Source organism: Theropithecus gelada, chromosome 15, assembly GCF_003255815.1.
Source record: "Theropithecus gelada isolate Dixy chromosome 15, Tgel_1.0, whole genome shotgun sequence".
Classification (NCBI taxonomy): Eukaryota; Metazoa; Chordata; class Mammalia; order Primates; family Cercopithecidae; genus Theropithecus; species Theropithecus gelada.
The window spans coordinates 10,755,078-10,777,124 of NC_037683.1; the positions used below are offsets into that span (position 1 = coordinate 10,755,078).

The window sequence follows — 22,047 nt, forward strand, 5'->3', positions numbered from 1 at the left end:
CTTCACAGGATGAGAGCCAACTAAGCTCCAGGGACTTTCCAGGAAAAGTGTCCCTTGGAAAGGATGTGGTCTTTTTACCGCCCCCAACAGCACCCTAGTAATGGCTTAGCCCTTCCCCTCCCCTGAGCTCCAGAGAGAACACAACCAGCAGAGGAGACGTTCCCCGTCATCCAGAAATAGGTTTTATTCTCAGCCGAGGGACAGCAGGACTGGTAGAGACTGTCAGGCCACACGGCTGCCTGCACAGCACCCCCATGCTTGGTAGGGGGCGGGAGGTATGGCGGGGGCTGGCTGTCCGCAGGCTGGGCATGACAGGGAGGCTCACTGGAGGTGGCACACTTCAGAGGGGGATGTCAGGGGACAGCGTTCTCTTGTAGTTGGGCCACAAGACTCCACAAGGACAGCACAGTGACTGATTCCCAGCGCTAGAGGCGAGGCGGTCGGCCATGTGTAGGTGTGTATATATATGAGTATTTATAGATATTTATAGAACAGGGCAAGGGCATACCACTGAAGGGGCACAAGTTTTCACCAATGGTCACGCCTGGAGGTGTCAGCTCACCACTACAACAGACTAAGTCACAGATGAAGGGGGCTGGCTTTGGGGCTAGGGAAGCCACTGTCAAGTCACAGAACAGCCATCCAGGCAGGCTTGGAAAGGGAGGTCTCCGAGAAGAGGAGGGATCTGTTTAGAGGTCGAAGGGGGGCCTGGGGCTCTCAGGACGGGATGGACTTGCCTGACCCGATCGGCTGGCAGTTGGAGAGAAAGCAAAGAGAAAACGGGAGAGAGAAAATCGAGGAGAGAGCTGGTAAGGCAAGTGCAGCACACAGCCGGCTGGGGCCGGCCGCACCGCAGCAGGTGGGAGGGCCGGGGAGGGGAGGGTGCAGGTGTGGGTGTGGCAAGGTTCCTGGAAAAGACGGGCTGGAAGGAAAAGGGGAGGAAGATGGAGGGAGGAGCTGTAGCTTCACAGATATTGCCTGGGGGCTGTGGCGGCCCTCCCCACCCCACACACGCTGGCCTCTCACACAGCACCCAGGCAGGGCACCCACAGTTCAAGCTGATGCTCGGCCCCCTCGGGCTTCCCTCTTCTCTGGTCACCCTGTCTTCCAACCCACCGGCCCAGGGCCACCCCTTGCCTTGGGGAGCCCCAGGCAACAGCCACCAGGCCTGATAGAGAAAGAACACTGCTTGAACTAGGAGGGTGAAACTAAAAGGGATGGCTGGAGGGAGCGCCAGAGGCCCTTCTGGGTGGTCAGAAAACCCAGGACCCTCTGAAATGACCCTGGGGGAGGCAGGGAGGGCAGACAGCCGGATGCCAGTGGCCATAGACTTATAAGTCTAAGAGGGGAGCCTCAGCTGGTCGGGGGGCTGCAGGTCGCGTAGGTGAGGCTGGGCCCTTCCTGCTGGGAAAAGCAGAAGAGCGAGAGTCAGTGGCAGGAGAAGGGGGGCGGGCTCACTGGGTGGAGCTCAGCAGGACCAGCAGGCACGGTCGTCCCCTTGGCTGAATGGCACAAGTAACCCTAGGAGCAACAGGCCAAGGTGCATGAGCCCGCTGGCTGGCTACAGTGCTTCAACTGGGGCCAGGGACACTGCCTTCAGTCACACGCTAGCAGCTATGATGGTACCTGGGAGGGAGGGAAGGGGGCTGTGTGTCCCTGCCTGGCCTGTGAGGTGTGTTGTGGGATGACCGTGTGTATGGGACTCTCAAGCTTTTACCCTAGATCACCACTGGATTGCCAGCAGATAGAGGAGGTGGTACCCTGACTATCACCCCTGCTCTGCAGTGGAGTTGGCTCTCAGCGCTGCCAGGCTGGGAGCTGGATGCCTTACCCCAGGAGCATGACTCTGACTGCACACCAGGCACGATGTGCCCAGGATGACATTCCTAGGCCTCTGGCCGCCTCACAGTCCAGCCCCACACACAACCCCCTCCAAGTTCCCAGCCTTTACACAATAAACCACGAGCTCTCTGCCCTCTCTGATGGCTCCAGAGAGCACCCATGTCTGCCAGCTTGGGCACGGAGCCTGTTCCAAGAGTCCCCAGGCTCAGCCATGGAGGCCTTGGGCAGTGGCACTGAGTCCCGAGGCTCGCTGGGAAGGGAGGTGAGAGAGCCAGTGGCACAAGGACAGAAAGAGGAAAGAGCAAGTGTACAGCTGCAGAAGGGAGGGGCGGGGAGCCTGGCTCTGAGGTCCCAGGTGCGTGCCCCGTGTGGAGCTAGTGCAGCGGGGCAGACACACCGTTCATGCAGCAGGCGGTGAGGCAATACCTACCATGGCTGACGCTCCTCAGGGGTCACTGATAGTGATTCTGAAAGACAGCACGAAATCAACATGGCAGTTCACACGCACGGGTGGGACAGGCCTGGGGGTGGGGGACACACACACGCACACGCCCGGGCGTGCACACACATGCTGTGAGGCCCCATGGCCCACATGCACACGCTAACACACATGCCCACAAACAACACGCATACGCCTCCTTCCCTGCCACCTCCCGGTGCCCAGCACCCTCACTGGCCGGCGGCACGTGCAGCACGGATCTGGGGCATGCAGCCACTCAGCACACTGAAGCACACGTGTGGGCCGAGTCACAACACAGAAGCTCACCCGCACACAGAGGCATTTGCACCAGCTCCCTGCACACTCGTGCCTGGCGTGCTCAGAGGACCACCCGTGCTGCTCATGGAGACAGGGCTAGCTCGCTAATGTCCAGCTGTCATTTCTCCACCTAAGAGCCTTCTGTGGTTCCCTACTGCCTACAGCATTGAGCCCCAACAAGTCAAACTCTCCGGACTTTGAAGGTTCTCCATCCTATGCCCCACCCTCCCCACGGAGCTCTTCCTCATTCTGTCTCTGTTCTCTGCTTTGGCCAGTGGCTGTCCTCGATGCAGCCCACACTGCACCTCTGCCCACACTGCAGCTCTTTACCCAGATACCCTCCTTGCCACATAAGCCTATCTCAGCCATGCCTCAGACCGCACTGCAGTCAGGTTGCCTTGAAGAAGCTCTCCCAGACTGCTCTTTTCCCCAAGGTAGCGTCATGATTTGCCAAAAGTTTCATGTGTGTTAGCAAGACTGGAGTCAGGCTGGCATCAAACCTTACGTCACATATCTCACACCGCACCATAGACCTGGGTGCCAAATCTGAACTCACGTTGGCAGTTAGCAAAGTGCTCCTACGGCTGCATCTGCAGTTAACACAGCATCCCTATAGCCATTGTCTCCCTCGATCCCCACAGCCACCCTGGGAGAAAGGCAGAATGTCATCATTTGGTAGAAGGGATGCTGAAGCTCTGGGAGGGAAAGAGACATGTCTAAAGGCGCAGGGTAAAGCAGCATCTCTGGACTCCCAGTCCAGTCCTCTTGCCCAATACCATGTTGCTTGCCTCTACCCATCTGCTTTGGTCATCAGAGCATCACAGGGCAAGCCCCAATCTCTGCCTCATTTTGGTTTATGGGCGCTAGACCCACAGCCCTACCCTCCAGCCATGCAGAAACAAAACAGATGCTATTGTCCTGCAGTGTTCTTCCTTAGAGAATGTGGCCAGTGGAAACAGGGCAGACTGGGAATTGGAGTGCACTTCCTTGAAAGAGGGTCATGGGTCAAGAAAGTCAAGCCAAAGGATGCAGTAGAAAGCTTTTCCTTAGAAATCTTTGGGAATGAAGCAGGCTTCAGCCACTCCCATCCCTGCCCCTGCCGCCACCCCTACCACATTGGTTTAGACTGGGTAGGGCCGGAAGCGGGGGGTGGGGGTGGGGAGGAAAAAAACCATCAGATTGCCCAAGGCCCCAGGCTCCTTCCCCAGCTGCTCCTGTCCTAGCCCGGGCCTGGGTGCCATTCTTACACTCTCACACTCGTGTGCACGCCCACACACACATCACACACCTCTCTAGTCACACAGTCACAGCCTGGTCTCTGCTCCTGTGGGCCAGTGGCTGGACACCCCCTGGGATGGCTCAAAGGAGTCAGGACTGGGAAATGGGGACATCAGGGTAGCTGAAGGAAATCCACACACCCAGAGCAGATAGGGGTTCAGACTCAGACCTAAGGTAGGCTCCGTAGGGGCTGGGAGAGGAATTGGACGGAATGGAGGATGGAGGACAGCAAGAAGAAAGGAGGAGGAATGCAATGTGTGGGCGGCCGCCAAGAGTGAAAATAGAGGGAAGCGCCATGCAAGTGCTGGAAAGAAGGGGGCAGGTGGGACGAGCCCCACAGCCCCCTCCCCAGAAACGACCACCTCCGGGACTCAGCGCTCCCTCGGGGGCAGGCTCCGCCAGCCCTCGGCCACACGTGGCGTGGCTCCGGCACCCAGAGTCCGATTGCCTGGGATGGAAACGGCCGGTTCTGGCGGCCGGGTCCGATGCTCTGGAATCCAGCCCCATTTCCCTCCCGGCCACGCCCGTCCGGCAGCCTCTCCAGCCGCATTCAGCCCCTACTCACCTGGGGACCCCGGGCGGGGCGCGGTTGGGGCGCGAGGGCACCTGAGGGGGAGGGCCGAAAGGGTCAGGGGAAGCCCCCGGCCTGGAGGGCACGGGGGGCGCCCCCCCCAGGGCGGACCCAGCAGGCGGAGGCCCAGGAGCAGGGCCCCGCGACCCGGGCCGGGCTGGGGGCACGGCGGGGGCTCGGCGCTGCGGCGTGGGGCTGGACGTGGGCGACCTGAGGGCGACAGTGAGCGAGAAACAAGGAGACGCGAGATGAGCGGCTCCGCCCACACTGAGGCCCCGCCCCAGCCCAGTGCTTGCCACGCCCATGCACGCAAAGCCCCTCCCTGCCGTGCCCCGAGGCGGTCGCCGGAGCTTAAGCCCCGCCCCCAGCGGCGCCAACGACCCAGCTCCACCCCGCCTCGCAGCCAGCTCTCCACGGCAAGCCCCGCCCCGCGGCAAGCCCCGCCCTCTCTAAGCTCCGCCCCTCGCTCCAGGTGGGAGCCACCCCGGTGACGCGGGCGCGCCACTGCCCGGTCCCGGCACTCCTCCCGTGGGCCCCGGGCTGGGGGGCTTTGGGGCCGTGGGGGCCGGCCCTGGTACCTGCGTCCGGCCGGTACGCTCTGCACCTGCAGCCAGGAGTCGTCCACGGGCGGGGGCATGGGCGTGCTGACGGTGGTCGTATTGATGTCGCCGATGATGCTGAGCGCCTCCTTCAGCGCGTGGTACATGCGCAGCATCTCGTCGCGCCGCTGTGCCTGCTCCGCCGACTCCTCCATCAGCGTGTTCTGGTCCCCACACGAGTACAGGTTGGCCAGCAGCTCCGAGAAGATGAACTCCTTGGTCTGCGAGTAGGCAAAGAGGGAAGGAGGTGGGGACTTGATGCCTGTGCCGCCCTGGCCGCCCTGGCCGCCCCACCGGGCCGGCCCCCACGGCCCCCCACGGGACTGTGAGCTGGTATGGCTTTTCCCACGCGGCTCCTACACTGCGTAGACTGGGAGATTCGCCTCCCCACCGCGCTTTTCTCGCTCAGATGAGGACACTGAGGTCCACAGGAAAAGTCACCTAAGGTCACAGATCCGGGAGGGGACTTAGGACCTATCACGCCACTAGAACACTTGTCTACTCAGTTTTTGTTTTGATTTTCTTTGTTTTTGTTTTTTTTTTGAGATAGGGTCTCGCTCTGTCGCCAGGCTGGAGTACAGTGGCAAGATTACAACTCACTGTAGCCTCAACCTCCTGGGCTCAAAGTTATCTTCCAATGTCAGCCTCTCCAGTAGCTAGGACTACAGGCACGTGCTACCACCAACCCCAGCTATTCTTTATATATATATATATATATATATATATATATATTTTTTTTTGAGAGGGAGTTTTGCTCTTGTTGCCCAGGCTGGAGTGCAATGGCACAATCTTGGCTCACCGCAACCTCCACCTCCCGGGTTCAAGCAATTCTCCTGCCTCAGCCTCCCGAGTAGCTAGGATTACAGGCATGCACCACCGCGACCAGCTAATTTTATTTTTTTTTTTATTTTTTTTGAGACAGAATTTCGCTCTTTTTGCCCAGGCTGGAGTGCAATGGCGCGATCTCGGCTCACCGCAACCTCCACCTCCCGGTTTCAAGTGATTCTCCTGCCTCAGCCTCCCGAGTAGCTGGGATTACAGGCATGTGCCACCACCCCAGCTAATTTTTTGTATTTTTAGTAGAGACGGGGTTTCTCCATGTTGGTCAGGCTGGTCTTGAACTCCCGACCTCAGGTGATCCACCTGCCTCGGCCTCCCAAAGTGCTGGGATTACAAGCGTGAGCCACCGCACCCGGCCTAATTTTGTATTTTTAATAGAGACGGGGTTTCTCCATGTTGGTCAGGCTGGTCTCAAACTTCCAACCTCAGGTGATCCGCCCACCTTGGCCTCCCAAAGTGCTGGGATTACAGGCATGAGCCGCCGCGCCCAGCCAACCCCAGCTATTCTTTAAAATTTCTGTGTAGAGACGAGGTCTCACTGTGTTGCCCAAACTGGTCTTGAACTCCTGGGCTCAAGTGATCCTCCTGCCTTGGCCTCCCAAAGTGCTGGGATTACAGTTATGAGCCACCGTGCCCAGCCCCTCATTATATTTCTTTCTTTTCTCTTTTTTCTTTTTTCTTTTTTTTGAGATGGAATCTCGCTCTGTCAGCCAGGCTGGAGTACAGTGGCAGGATCTCAGCTCACTGCAACCTCCACCCACTGCAACCTCCACCTCCCGGGTTCAAGTGATTCTCCTGTCTCAGCCTCCCAAGTAGCTGTGATTACAGGCTCACGCTACCACACCTAGCTAATTTTTCTATTTTTAGTAGAGACGGGGTTTCACCATGTTGGCCAGGCTGGTCTTGAACCCCTGACCTCAAGTGTTCCGCCTGCCTTGACCTCCCACAGTGCCGGGATTCCAGGTGTGAGCCACTGTGCTCAGACCCTCATTATATTTCTATCGGACAGCTCTGGTCTGGACCGTGCCTCCCTCCCTGGACCTGGTCCCATAGGGCTGGTTGGCATCTCCCCCAGGCCAACATGGCCACCTGCGTCCCCAGTGCCACAGGACTTCCCTGCCCCCATGCGGCGGAGCACGCACATTGTTAATCATGAGGTGCATGATGGTTTTGGGCATGAGGTCCCGCACGGTCTTGTTGACAATGGCCATGTACGAGTCCACAAGATTCCGGATGGTCTCCACTTGCCGTTCCAGCTGTGGGTCCATGGAATGCATGAAGCTGTCGGAGCCATTCTCCTCGGTCTCACTGGCCTGCCATGGAGAGCACAAGGGCATCAGGGTGGCCAGGCCACGCAGCCAGGCTCCAGGCATCGCCAGGATCTCAGCCCCTCCAAAGGTACCCAGAACATTGAGGCACAGAGAGAAGCAACTGGCCTGAACACACACCAGGCTCTCCATCCCTGTGCCTCTCAGGACCCTAGACTCCCCTGATTCAGCCTTGTCTTGGTTCTGACTCTAGTGCCTAGAATTTGCCTCAATTTCCCAATCCAGAAATTATTATTATTATTATTTTGAGAGAGTCTTGCTCTGTCGTCCAGGCTGGAGGGCAGTGGTGCTGTCTTGGTTCATTGCATCCTCTGCCTCCCGGGTTCAAGCGATTGTCCTGCCTCAGCCTCCTGAGTAGCTGGGATTACAGGTGCGCACCACCATGCCTGGCTAACTTTTGTTATTTTTAGTAGAGATGGGGTTTCACCGTGTTGCCAGGCTGGTCTCCAGCTCCTGACCTCATGATCGGCCCACCTCGGCCTCCCAAAGTGTTGGGTTTACAGGCGCGAGCCACTGCGCCTGGCCCCAATCCAGAAATTAGAAAAGAACATCTCCTGGTCCCTTGCTTGAAAACCTGGCTGGAGCTGGTGCCAGGCTGCAGATGCCTGACAGGAGGCAAGAGAAGGGCACACTCACTTTCTCTTTGTCCTGGGAGGCCCACACACCAACATTGTCACCACCGCCACCACCAGGGAGCACAGCCGAAGGAAACATACAGAGAGGAAAAGGGGAGAGATTGAGTGAACCTGGGGACACTGCACCCCAACTCTCAGGCTACTCTAGACATTGCCACAGTGAAATAGGGGAGGAAAGAGAAGGCAGTCACAAGAAACCACCATCATAGAAAGGGGAATATAGAAATGCCATCTGCAACAGAGACAGAGACGTGAAACTGCCACTGGAGAAGGATGGGAGCACCAGGAGACTTATCTCTGTTCCCACCCCCAGAGTGGGTAGGGGGAAGGATTCCTATTATTTCTGAGCCAAATAAGGGCTCGGAAACATGACGTGACTTGGCATCACTGAGGATGGTGCCCCAGGGGGACCTAGGATCATGCTTGCCCCTCCTCTCCTTGCCCTGCCACTCACCCCAACACGCTCAGGGTATACGCCAGCCCTCAGGAAGGAGGCCTTCCAGCTGTCCACCTCCTCCTGTGTCTCACAGGCCAGCTCCAGCTGCCGATAATCCTTGTAGACATTCCTGCAAGACAGGGCGGATGGTGAGGGCAGATGGGCAAAGCCCCACCCTCCCTGGGGGTTAAGGGCATGCCCAGACTTTGGGGTCACCATGCCTGAGGCCAGCTCATTTCCCAGCTGTGTGACCTGTGCAAGTCCCTTCCTCTCTCTCAGCCTCAGTTTCCTCATTGGGAAGATGGGTTAATAAGAATTCCTGCCGCCTCGGGTCACTGAGGATTCAGTGAAGTGAGTGGCAAAATGCTTAGAAGGGGACTGGACCTTTGATAAGGGGACAACCATACTCAGTGAAGTCTCTAGCTTGGGACCCAAGACCCCACCAGCTTCCTCTGTGGCTCTCTGAGGACCCCTCTGATGGCAGCTGGACTGAACCCTCATCTCTGAGTAGCAGAGGGCCCACTAGAGTCAGCCTTGGCTCAGGAAGGAAGAGGCCTGGTACTGCCACCGCCCTATAGGAAAGTGAGCAGGAGAAGAGGACCAGGCGTGACTAGGGCCCTTTGGCTCCAGTGCCTGGCAGAGTATAGTGCACGAAGAGCATGCACTATACCAGTGACAATGGAAGGGAGGAAGGGATAGAGGGAGGGAGGGAAGGGGGAGACTGGAAGGGAGGAAGGGAGGGAGGGAGGAAGGAGGGAAGAAAAAAGGGAGGGAGGAAAGGAGGGAGGATGGAAGGAAGGAAGGGAGGAAGGAAAGGAGGGAGGGAAGGAGGAGGGAAGGGAAGGGGAGGGGATGGGAGATCTTGACATGATGTCTAGCTCAGAGCAGGAACTCAGTAAGCATCTGTCAGTGGATTGCTTGCTGTGGGGCCTGGGGCAGGTTCCTCTCCTCCCTGGATCCCTGTACCCAGCTTCTACTCAGTGCGGGTGGTTTTGGGGCTGCAGCAGCTACAGCCAGGGGCAGGCAGGCACCTCTGCTCCGTGTTAAAGAGGGCAAAGATGTGCTTGCTCGACATGAAGCCCTTCTCCACGTCCCGCAGCTTGAGGTTGTCCACAGACAGCATGTATTTCTTCTCTTTCTCCTGTGGGTGGAGGTAGGAGCAATGAGTGAGGTTGGCACTGTTCTCTGCCACACCTCACTCCCTAAGAGTCCCCCTGACTGGCCCAGGGCTTCTAAGCATCAGCGCCCTCCCACTGTGAAGGTGCAGCTAGATAAAATCCTGGCCACAGGACCATAGGCCTCCTGGGCACCGCCGGCCCCCAGTGGCGTTCCAGCCGGTCCCACCAGCTCTGCATATATGCCGGAGGCCAGGAGGCTGGTGAGGGGTGGGGAGGTGAGAGTGTGGGAGGCTCCCACAATCCCTCCCCAGGCAAGTCCTGGATACAAGCCAGGCCGGCCTCAGGCAGGGACCGCACACTCAGGCCTCTCTCGCCCCCGGCCTGGCCGCCTCTGACTTCATTTCCTGACTGCAGAGACCAGGAAGGGGGGCCACCAGCCCCGGCGGCTTCAAAGGGCTGGCTCAGCCCACTCCCCCAAGCTCCCCATGTGTTAGCAATAAGGCAGCCAGCACAAGCCTGGAGATGGTGTGCCTGTGTGTGCAACATGTGTGTAGTTGTGTGTTTGTGCCAACACATGCAAGCCCAAGTACATATTACCTACTGTGTGTGTGCACATGTGTATCTGGGGAGGTGCCCAGCATGAACCACGTGTTAGTGTGAGTGTGTCTGCATCTCAGTGTGGATGTGTGCACACTTTGTGGATGTGTGTGGCAATTGTGCAAGCCTACTACGTTTGCACAGCCATGCACAAGCTTATACCACACGCTTATACTGGGGTGCACATCTTACCTGCACACTGTGGTACAATGGGCTGTGTGTTTGGTTTATCTAGAGCTGTCTAGGAGGAGTTCTGTGTCTCTGCGCACAGGCGTGTAGGGTGCTAGGCCCATGTGTATGCTTGGTGTGGGCACGTGTGTATGTAGGCTGCTGTGTCCCAGGAGAGGGGTTCAGGGATCTGGGGAGGAGACACCCCAGGATGGGGCTCTGGGAGAGGGGAGGGGTTTTTGTCACCCATGCCCTACTTGCTCACGGGGGTCGTGTGTGTGGGCTTCGGGGACTCAAAGAGCTTGGGCATGAGCCTTGCCTAGGATCTCAGGTAGGGGGCTGGGTTTAGGGAGACCTTGCTCCCCTGTCCTGGCGTCATCCTGCCCACCCCTCTCTGCCCCCCACGTCCCCCTGGCCCATGCAGCCACATAAAGCCCTCTTTATGCCAGGCGGGTGGCCGGGAGCCCCAGAGGGCGGCTGGGGGAGGAGAGGAGGAAGTTGCACACACGGCCAGGGAACATCTGGAACCGTTCGAGAGAGGCCCCGCCGCCACCCGCCCTGCGCTTCGGGGTTGGACACTAGGTAGGAGCGGCCTCCTCCCCCCACCCCTCCCTTCCTGCCGGCCGGCCCCCTCCTCAGGCCCCTCCTTCTCAGCCCCAGCTCCCGCTCACCCCTGCCACGTCAAAGGAGGCAGAAGGGGAGTTGGGAGCAGAGAGGGGACCACGGGCTGGCTGGTCTGGGGCTGGGGGGACACAGGCTGGGGTTGGGGGGTTCTTGGATCTCCAGGGGATGGGGCTGAAGCGCCCACCGGATGGACAGACACTGCTGCCTGGATGGACCAGAGGACACCTCCACTCCGTCTACCCAGTGTTTAGACTATCTGTTCAGGACTCCCAAATTGTACAGTAGTCTGCACATTGGTTAGGCTGGGCTGGGTTAGACCCTCGGCGCCGCCGCCACTGGAGAGCTGGACCGACCCCTGCCTGCCATCCCAGAACCGGAGCCTGGAGCCAGGGCGTTGGGGCACAGGGTGGGCTGGGAGGAGGCACAGAGGGATGGGGTTGCCACCCTGCTGTGGGACTGGTGGGGGGTAGCGGTGATGGGGGAAGGGTGGCCGAGGAAGACTGAGAGGATGGGGGGGTCAATGGGGACTGGGGATGTGGGCAGCTGCCGGTCTGCCCAAAGAGCCTCCCTCACCCCAAAACCTGAGGGCTGGCGGCTGGGTAGAGAAGTACAGACCACTCTCCCACCAGCTTGGACCACCTCCACATCCCCAGTGGTCCTAGTGCAAAAATCCACTCACATTCAACATACACGCTCCTTGATACAGCCCCAGAACTCACATACATGAGCACCCCCATACTTTCAATCTCACACCCGTGTCCCAGACACACACAAGTGCATGCACACACACCCATACACACCCTCACGACTGGAACACTCCCCCCATTCTCACATCCCAAAGACACACACAGATTCTCAAACACCCCATACTCACACCGTCCCTCCGGAGCCCCCTCCCCACACACACCTGCATTTACATCCCAAGTACAGGCACGTGCCCAGAGTCACTCCGCAGGTACACAGATTTCACCCCCAGATGCAAATGCAGACCACATATTCCAAACACACCTAGATGCTTATACCCCAGTCACACTCCTAAAAAACACCCACACACCAGACCCACAAGCCACACACACACACACACACACACACACACACACACACACCCTGCCTCCCAGCACCCACAGCCCACAGCCCACTGCCACCTCCCCACATACGATTCTCAGAGCTGCTTTCGCACACGACTTAACTCAGATGTACACAAAATCTCCAGAAAGACCTACAGGCTCAGGCACAAGGACAGGGGACCCCCTCAGTGGCACGCGCCCCTCCCCCACAGTATCGCCAGGTCTCAGGCCCTCAGCCCCAGCTCACATGGTCTCCCTGGCCCTGTGTAAGGAGCCTCAACATGGGAGACCCCAAACCCATGGGGGCATCTAGGCAGCCTGCAGAGTGACCGGCAGGAAGCCGCCCCCTACCCGCACCCCACGCCACCGCACACTCCATCCCTTCCAGGGGCTCCCATGCTGGGGGAGGCCAGGGTTGGGGTAATGAGGTCCAGATGGCTTGGCGCCCCCGCCAGTGACGACAGAGGGCCCCTCCCAAGGTGGAGAGTTGGGGCCCCTGCCCAGGACAAACTTGGAGGAGACAGGGACCTGGGAGGGGGCTTGGAGGCCAAAATCACAGGCCCCACCCAGAGCCCCGCTCCCCCATTGAGGGTGCTGTAGCCTCCAACAGCCCCTCAGGAAGAAGAGGGTCCCTTCCCCCACTCCTTGGCCAGCTGGAGTTCATTACCACAAGCCCACCCCCAGCCCTCCCCATTCTCTCTGGTCACCTCTGGAATCCAGATGTGAAAGCCAAATAGACTCATTCTTAAAGGAGACCAGCAACAGGGGAAGGAGGTGGCAGGGGCTTCTGTGCACCCTAGTGGGCGGGGAGGGTTTTTCTGTGGCAACTCGGCAGGGCCCCCACACTTCTTGCCTCTCAGCCTGGGGGCACTCTGCGCATTTCCCTTGGACTGCAGGGGTCTAGGGGACTGGGGTGCAGGGGTTAACCGGGTGTCTGGCAGCTGGACTCGTGTGTGTCATGGGCCTGTGGGGGCCACAGAGGAGGCGGCACGCCCTGCAGCGGGAAAACAGGAAGGCCGCTGGGCCGCAGGGTCAGGGAGGGGCACCCAAGGCCCCTGCCCACCCTCCCCAGGGCACTTAGCCCCAGGCTCCTCAGTCCTGCTAAGCCATCTTCTTCTTCCAACCTGGGTGAGAGGGTGCCTCCCCCTGAACCCCCAGGGTCACCTGCCTTGGACCCTTGCATCCCAACTCCACCCGTGGATCCTTTTTTTTTGAGACGGAGTCTCGCTCTGTTGCCCAGGCTGGAGTGCAATGGTGCGATCTCGGCTCACTGCAAACTCCGCCTCCCGGGTTGAAGGCATTCTTGTGTCTCAGCCTCCCTAGTAGCTGGGATTACAGGCGCCTGCCAACATGCCAGGCTAATTTTTGTATTTTTAGTACAGACAGCGTTTCACCATTTTGGCCAGGCTGGTTTCAGACTCCTGACCTTAGGTGATCCACCCGCCTCAGCCTCCCAAAGTGCTGGGATTACAGGTGTGAGCCACCATGCCCGGCCTGCCCACGGATCTTTGATGAGACATTTTAAAACCCTATTCCACGGTCCAGCCCACTCCAAGCCCATAGGAGGGTCTGAGCCTAACTCTGGCCACCAGCCCAGCCCCTTGATGACTACTGGCCGTTGACTCACCTCATCATCCTTGTACCAGGACAGATTCTCAGCGGTCAGCACAAACCAGTACTCCTTGGAGCCCCCTTTCATGATGCCAATATTATTGATAGTCAGCCAGCCTTTGCGGATGACCTGGAGGGTGATGGGGCAGGAGGTCAGCAGACGGGGCCTGAGCCTCCCTGTGGGGGATGGGGTAGGCAAAGAGAGGCATTTGGAACCCCACCCCTCCCCCAGCTCTCGGAGGCCTGGCAGTCAGGGAGGGTGGGGGCCAGACCTGCCTTGGTTTGAACCACAAGTGAACAGAGTGGAAGACAGAGGAAGACAGAGATCAGCTCAGGATAAAGAGCCTTTGACAGGCAGACCTGGCCGAGTAAGGGACTGGAGGCCTGGGTAGGAGATGAGCTCCCTGTCACTAGGAGTATGCAAGCACAGTTAATGGGGGTGATTGGGCAAGCCAACTGTGAGTCTTGGAAGCTTAAGGTCTCATCTGTTCTGAGATGTGTTTCTGACTTTACACATGCTGCTGCTGCTGCTGCCTCTGCCTAGAAAGCACTTCTTCCTTTTTGCCTGGCAAATTCCTACTCAGCCTTCGGGTATCAGCTCAGAATTCACATTCTCAGGCAGGCCCTTCCTGGCCCCCAGTATAAATCAGGATTCCTATAATAATCTTTGATCACTCCCTGAAGTTGACTTCTATAACATGATTTCGATTTTTAATTAACTTCTCCGCATGCGTGTGTGTGATTATCTGTCTATGTAGCCTCCCTGCTAAATCGTGAACTCTTGGTCACTAGTACATCCCAGCACCTTGCAGAAGGCCTGGCAGATAGTAAGTGATCAATACATATTTGTAGTATGAATAAATAAAAACTATGATAGTATGGTTCTAAGGGTCTTTGGCTCCAGGTCCCCAGGGGCAAGGGCTGCGCCACGAAGTGCCCAGAGTAACAAGCTAAGGTCCCTTTTCATGGCAGGAAGCAGCTGTCCCCAGGACTGTCCAGAGCCATGGCCACAGTCCAGGTCCTGTGGATTCTACTTCGGGGGTAGGGTCACCGGCCAGGCGCTGGCCATGGATCAGACCGGGAGGATGAGGGAATTGCTTCTGCTCCCTCCTGGACCCTGACCTCCCCAGATTCTTCTCTGAGCATCCAGAGAAGACCCAAGGAGGCCTGCGGCTGGTGGCAAAGCCCTCTGGGGCCAGGCTTGCTTCTGGAGCCCTCCTTATGCCTCTCTGGCTTCCCTGAGAACCTGGCTGAGAACCCAGGCTGCACAGCCCAGCAGCAGTTGAGCTGAGGGGAGGCCACCAGCTGCCTCTCTCACCCCTTTCCGATCAGGCGAGGATTCCCACAGGGTCTTGTCACCGTCTCTGGAATTGAGTCCACTGTCCCAGGATGTGACCAGCAGATCTTGCCACCTGCTCCCCACCCTAACCTGTAGTCTTTGTCCTCCCCTTTGGCCACACCCAACCCTGAACTCCTCTCTGCTCGTCCTAAGCCCTCTCTGCAGCCCCGCACCAGGGACTTCCTGCTCTCCTAATCCCTACCCTGCATGGCGCTCTCGGGGGCCTTAGCTGGGCCCTACCAGCAGGCCCAGGTCTCCACGTCCTGTCCAGGGGCCAGCGCCGTGTAGGCAACAGCTAATGCTGGCCGAATTGAATTGTCCTGATACTATGTTCATTCCTCCCTTCATTCTGTTGAGCACCTACTGCGTGCCAGGCACGGGGCTTGAGCTGAGGATTTAATGATAAACGGGACAGACTCAGCCCTCCCCTTGTGGGGCCTGGGAAGGAAATAGACATTAAGCCAATAATCACATAAACACCTAGAGTCTTACAAAGAAACTACGGCCTCTGGAACCTATGGAAAGAAAAGCTGAGGACCCTCGGGCTCATGTGTACAACTGAGCAAGCGCTTCGGACCAGGGATGTTTCCGCAGACATCTAAGGACAGAGAGCAGGAGGCCAGGTGAGCAGTGATTTCTTAACTTCTCTTGACTTCTCATTCGTCTCTTCATTCAAGTCTGGAGGCGATGGTTGTCAACTTCTTAAAAACGTGTCTCACTCACGTGCATCCATCCATCCAACAGATGTTTAAGGAGCACCTACTCCATGCCAGGCCCGGCCTTCTCACCCACCCAGCCCCACACGGTCTAGTTTTGCCTGACGTAGGTGCTTGGCTGGTGCACACAGATGGACGGGTGGATGCGGCTGGGCCTGCCTCTGGTCTGAGGGCAGGTGTGAAATGCCAGGGGCTGGTGTGTACAAGCAGCTTCAGCCAAAGGGTGCCCTCCTACCCACTGCAGATTCCCACTGCCAATGGACCCTCCGCCCCCTCACTACACAAGCCGAGAGCCCCAGTCCTGGTACTCACCAGAATCTCATCCTGCAAAGAGGTAACCATAGCAACCACGAGAGGCATCGGGGAGAGAGGAGAGAGGGTTACTGAGGCAGAGTGGGAGGCTTGTGGCTGGCGGCTGACAGGTCCCTGGCCCCCTTGGGACTCTTCCCCTCAGGGGAGGAGCTCTCAGAGTCTGGCGTCCGTCCGGCACCCTCCATCCCTCGGTCTGGGGTGCTGGGGCCCACTCACCTGGTTCCCTGAAGTCTTCTTCTTGTTCATCTGGTTACTCCTCTGCTGAGCACTAATGGGAGGGAGGGGAGGAGTCTCAGAACTTCTCCTTTCAAGAGGCCCAACTCTACTGCCCACTGCTTAGTGGGCACAGGACCCAGAGCGTTAACCTAGCAGACCTGGGCTCTACACACACTCACTCACTCACACACAAACACACACACACACACATACACACACGTTATTACCTTCTCTGCCCAGGGAGCACTCACTTTTTGCCCAGGGAGAGCACTCACTTGGCAAAGCCTATGAAGTCCTCATGGTTGGTGTTCATGTAAGCCAGCTCGATATCGATGAGAAGCATGACCTTCAAGGATACGTAAGTTGGTGGGCAAGCGGAAAAGACACCACAAAGTTTTAAAACGCAGGGCAAACTGGGAGAAAAATACTTGCAGCACATATAGAAGGTTAGTATCCATGATAAATATAGTCCCTACCATCAGTGAAAGACAAAAGCTGAGCGTGGTGGCTCACACCTGTAATCCCGGCACTTTGGGAGGTAGAAGTGGGAGGACTGCTTGAGCCTAGGAGTTCAAGACCAGCCTGGGCAACACAGGGAGACCTGTCTCTACCAAAAAATACAAAAGTTAGCCAGGCATAGTGGCATGTGCCTATAGTCCCAGCTGCTTGGGAGGCTGAGGCGGGAGGATTGATTGAGCCCAGGAAGTTGAGGCTGCACTGAGCCAAGATTGCACCACTGCACTCAAGCCTAGAAGACAGAGCAAAACCCTGAGAGAAAAGAAAATAAAAAAGAAAAGAAAATAAGAGAGGAGAGAAGAGGATGAAAGAAAGAAAGAAAATCACAAATCAAAATAGTCAAGAACACGGTGAATAATTCACAGAAGAAATGCATACAACCACTAAGGATGTGTAAAAAATCCTTACCCTCATTAATAAAGAAATGTAAGTTAAAAATGAGGCTTTTAGCCAGGTGTGGTGGCTCACACCTGTAATCCCAGCACTTTGGGAGGCCGAGGCGGGCAGATCACCTGAGGTCGGGAGTTTGAGACCAGCCTGGCCAACATGGAGAAATCCCGTCTCTACTAAAAATACAAAATTAACTGGGCATGGTGGCACATGCCTGTAATCCCAGCTACTTGGGAGGCTGAGGCAGGGGAATCACTTGAACCCAGGAGGTGGAGGCTGCAGTGAGCTGAGATCCGGCCACTGCACTCCAGCCTGGGCAACAAGAGCGAAACTTCGTCTCAAACAAACAAACAAACAAACAAAAAGAGGTTTTTTAAATGATCAGCATGGCACAAGTGTTGGGAAATGAGCTCTCTCGTATATTGTTGATGGAAGTGTAAATCAGTATCACCTTCTTGTAGGGCAATTTGGCAATATTTAACAAACATTAAAATGCACAGCCCACACAGGGCTAGGTGTGGTGGCTCATGCCCATAATCCCAGTACTTGGGGAGGCTGAGGCAGGAGGATCGCTTGAACCTAGGAATTCAAGACCAACTTGGGAAACATGGAGAAACCCTGTCTCTACAAAAAATAGAAAAATTAACCAGGTGTAGTGGTGAACGCCTGTGGTCCCAGCTACTTGGGAAGCTGAGATGGGAGGATCACTGGAGCCCAGGGATGCAGAGGTTGCAGTGAGCCATAATGGCACCACTGCACTCCAGCCTGGGTGTCAGAGCGAGACCCTATTTCAAAAAAAAAAAAAAAAAAAAACATACAAAAAATCAACTTCCAAAATAAATCTCACGGATACACTCAACAAGTAAGCAAAGATACAGGAGCCAGAGTATTCAAAGTAGTACAGTTTGTAATAGAGAAAAATTGGGAGCAAGCCAGTGGCTGAGGGTGAAATAGATTATGATACTCTCTAGACAAGAAAGCACCCTGCAGCTGTTCAAAAGAACAAGGACGGGCCGGGTGGGGTGGCTCACGCCTGTAATCCCAGCACTTTGGGAGGCCGAGGCAGGCAGATCTCTTGGGGTCACAAGTTCAAGACCAGCCTGGCCAACATGGTGAAACCCTGTCTCTACAAAAATACAAAAATTAGCTGTGTGTGGTGGCGTGCACCTGTGGTCCTAGCTAATTGGGAGGCTGAGGCAGGAGAATGGCTTGAACCTGGGAGGCAGAGGTTGCAGTGAGCCGAGATCAAGCCACTGCACTCCAGCCTGGGCAACTGAGCAAGACTCCATCTCAAAAAAAAAAAGCAAAAAAAAAAAAAAAAAAAAAGAACAAGGATAATCGCCAGGTTCCAGCCTGAAAAGACCCTTGCAAATGATTAAGTGTGAACAGATTTGGAATTGAGTAGTGATAAGAATGACTTTCCAGATGGCACAAAGAATGCCAGGTTCAGACCCTAGCCCCACTGCTTCCTATGAGCTTGGGGTCTGTCCTCAGCCTCAGATTCCACAAATTCTTCTTCTTTCTTCCTCTTAGAACTGGTGAAGACACAGAAGATGAGATACTCAACAGATGTTAGATATTATGATTATCTTCTGAAGAAAAAGGCAAGGCACATACCAGGATCGTGGTTTAGGATAAAGATGGAATCTGGATTGTGTGTGTTTGTGTGTGAGTGTACCTGCATAAGAAAATGCCTGCAAGGTGACACACTAAACTGTTTTGCTTTTTGGGGTATTACTGAGGCAGAGTCTTGCTGTGTTGCCCATGCTGGAATGTAGTGGCATGATCACAGCTCACTGCAGCCTCCGCTTCCCGGGCTCAAGCGATCTTCCCACCTCAGCCTCCCATGTAGCTAGGAATTCAGGTGCATGCTGCCTCACCTAGCTAGTTTTTAAATTTTTTTGTAGAAACGGGGTCTTGCCATGTTGCCCTGGCTGATCTCAAACTCCTGGGCTCATATAATCCTCCCACCTAGGCCTCCCAAAGTGCTGGGATTACAGGTATAAGCCACTGTGTGGAGTCCCAAACTGTTACTAATGGTTATTTTTCAGGAGGAACTGGGGGTGGGGAAGAGTGAATGGAGGGCTAGCTCCTTGTAATTTAACCACTTCAATACTGATTGAATCTTTTATTGAGTATTTATGATGTTTGTAATTAAAAAGCAATCGATAAGGATTAAAAAATATGACATCAACAACAAAAACATGAATGAATGGAGATGGCACCATCATGAAGAGATGTGTGAAAACAGGAAATGGGAAATGGGAGCCAGAGGAGCCTACAACAGACAGGCAGGGGCATGGCAGACATGGATCAGGAAGGAGGACTCGTCTCTGAGCTCCGTGAGGGCCACGATGGGCCCTGTTCACCTCTGCTCCATGCAGCTCAGAGGTGGCATTCAGTGGCTATGTTTGTGATTGAAGGAAGAAATGAGTGAATATTTGATCAACGATGACAAAAAAGGTGGGGGTCGCTATGAGGGGTATAATGTGACCCAGAGAACCAGCAAATAGACAAAGAGAGGCCCAAAGAGAGGACCACAAGGATAGACGACCAGAAAGTGAAGAAAGCCACACTAGCCTGGGCACCGTGGCTCATGCCTGTAATCCCAGCACTTTGGGAGGCTGAGGCAGATCGCTTGAGCCCAGAAGTCTGAGACCATCCTGGGCACCATAGTGAGGCCCCCGTCTCTACAAAAGATTTTAAAATTAGCCAGGCCTAGTGGCATGTACCTGTAGCCCCAGCTACTCAGGAGGCTGAAGTTGGAGGATCGCTTGAGCCCAGGAGGTTGAGGCTACAGTGAACCATGATCATGCCACTGCACTCCAGCCTAGCAGGGGCGACAGAGCAGTACTCTGTCTCCAAAAAAATAAGCATAGAATTACCCTATGGCCCAGCACTTCCACTTTTAGGTATATATCCAGAAGGGTTGAAAGTGGGGACTCAGATAGGGATTTGTACACTCATCTTCATAGCAGCGTGATGCACAATGGCCAAAAGTTAGAAACAACCCACATGGATAAACCAAGTGTGGTCCATCCATACAATGTAGTATTATTTAAGTCTTAAAAAGGAAGCAGCTTTTGACACATGCTACAATATGGATGACCCTGGAAGACATTATGCTAAGTGACAGATACTGTATGACTCCACTTACATGAGGTCCCTAGAAAAGTCAAATTCATAGAGACAGGCCAGGCACGGTGGCTCACGCCTGTAACCTCAGTACTTTGGGAGGCCAAGGCGGGTGGATCAGTTGAGATCAGGAGTTTGAGACCAGCCTGGCCAACATGGTGAAACCCCGTCTCTACCAAAAATATAAAAAATAAGCCGGGTATGGTGGCACATGCCTGTAATCCCAGCTACTTGGGAAGCTGAGGCAGGAGAATCGCTTGAACTCAGGAAGCGGAGGTTGTAGTGAACCGATTTTATGCCACTGTACTCCAGCCTGGGCAACAGCGAGGCTCCATCTCAAAACAAACAAACAAACAAACAAACAAAAAAAAAAAACAAATTCATAGAGACAGAAAGTTGAATGGTGGCTGCCAGCTGCCGGGAGCTGGGGGAGCAGGGAATGGGATGTTAGTGTTTCATGGGGACAGTTTCCATTTTGCAAGATGAAAAGAGCTCTGTGGGCCGGGCTCGGTGGCTCATGTCTGTAATCCCAGCACTTTGGGAGGCCAAGGTGGGCGGATCATTTGAGGTCAGGAGTTTGAAACCAGCCTGGCCAACATGGTGAAACCCCGTCTGTATTAAAAATACAAAAATGTCCCGGGCATGGTGGCACACGCCACCTCCCAGGAGCCTCCCAGCTACTCGGGAGGCTGAGGCAAGAGAATCGCTTGAACCCAGGAAGCAGCGGTTGCAGTGAGCTGAGATCACACCACTGCACTCCAGCCTGGGCGATAGAGCAAGACTCTGTCTCAAAAACAAAGAGTTCTGTGGACGGATGATGCTGTGCAACAATGCAATGTACTTAGTGCCACTGAACTGTGCACTGAAACACGGCTAAAGTGGTATGTTATGTGTATTTTACTACAATAAAAAAAGAGAGAGAAGCAGAGAATCAGTATGAGAGGGAGGAAGACTGAGACCGAAGAGACAAAACGAGAAGGAAGCGACCCCAGGGCCAGGAGTGGAAGGTGCAGGCGGCCAGGAGAGGAAGGAAGGCGCGGCCAGGCTGGGTGCCACGGGGCTCACCTGCTCCTTGGTGCGGCCCTCGCGCTCCCGGATGTGGGTGGTCACAATGCGCTCCATCTCCTCCCGCAGCCGCGGGTACTGCTGAAGCTGGGGAAGGGCAGGAGGGCAGAAAGCCACGTACACAGGGGGCATGGGTAGGGAGCACCCACACCCCACGAGTCCAGGGATCCGCGGCGCAGGGTGGGAGGCACACACAGAACGCCCACGACGCGGGGAAGAGAGACCTGGGGTCCCAGGACGCTGATGGCACCAAGCCACGGCCACCCCTTTCCCCCAAGTGTGGGTTCCAAATGTCAATTCAAGGGTCTTCCTGCTTCCAGGCCCTCTTCACTGGCCTACCTGGGCAACTTCAGGTCAAAGGGGTGGTTCCCGTGGGAGAAAGGCCATGGGAATGAGGCTGCCTCACTGACTGGTTAGGTCGAGACCTTGGGACCGTTAGCTCCCAAGGTGTTCCCTCATCCTCAGGGCCACCCCGTGCCTTCCTAAAGGCGTGGAGGGACAGCTAGACGGGGAATCGGGCAGGGGACAGCCTCCAGATTCCTACCCAGGAGGAATCGGGGGAGGACAGGGCCCAAGGTGCCAGTTGGCCTCCTGAGTCAGGCTGGGGACAGGCAATGCTCCTTGTCAGAGCTGGGGAGGGGGGTCGGGGGAAACCAGCAGTCACACCAGAGGACATGCAGGAAACACAGGCAAAAGCATGCAAGGGCTGGGGGACATGCGAGGCGGGGGCCAGCAGCATGAGCAGTACCCCGCGGGGCCTGGCTGGGCCCTGGCCCTCTTGGTGGAATCCATTCAGCTGTTTCCCTTGCATGCCCCTGCCTGGCACCACCATCCCCAACCACATCTGCCTGGCTCTGGCCAGCCACACTCTCTCGACCCCACTCCCT

General features: G+C 56.1%; 1 protein-coding gene across 12 annotated transcripts in view; it reads right to left on the reverse strand.

Annotated features, from left to right (window-relative positions):
* Window positions 1-155: 155 nt before the first annotated feature.
* The window catches only part of DNM1 (dynamin 1), a 52,879-nt gene continuing 30,987 nt past the window's right edge, over window positions 156-22,047 (reverse strand). For 2 of the 12 annotated variants that reach the window (XM_025358763.1, XM_025358761.1), the window contains exons 11-23: window positions 21,161-21,247; window positions 16,330-16,400; window positions 16,055-16,106; window positions 15,839-15,850; window positions 13,488-13,601; window positions 9,318-9,427; window positions 8,305-8,416; window positions 7,852-7,863; window positions 7,030-7,200; window positions 5,027-5,268; window positions 4,443-4,658; window positions 2,273-2,309; window positions 156-750 (exon numbers count right to left, since the gene is read on the reverse strand). In XM_025358763.1, the coding sequence (XP_025214548.1) occupies window positions 2,288-2,309; window positions 4,443-4,658; window positions 5,027-5,268; window positions 7,030-7,200; window positions 7,852-7,863; window positions 8,305-8,416; window positions 9,318-9,427; window positions 13,488-13,601; window positions 15,839-15,850; window positions 16,055-16,106; window positions 16,330-16,400; window positions 21,161-21,247 (1,221 nt within the window). In that variant the 3' untranslated portion in view covers window positions 156-750; window positions 2,273-2,287. Of the gene's footprint in view, window positions 1,405-2,272; window positions 2,310-3,017; window positions 3,020-4,442; window positions 4,659-5,026; window positions 5,269-7,029; window positions 7,201-7,851; window positions 7,864-8,304; window positions 8,417-9,317; window positions 9,428-13,487; window positions 13,602-15,838; window positions 15,851-16,054; window positions 16,107-16,329; window positions 16,401-21,160; window positions 21,248-22,047 lie in introns of all 12 variants that reach the window. The other 10 variants (XM_025358759.1, XM_025358758.1, XM_025358768.1 and 7 more) reach the window with 7 other exon arrangements.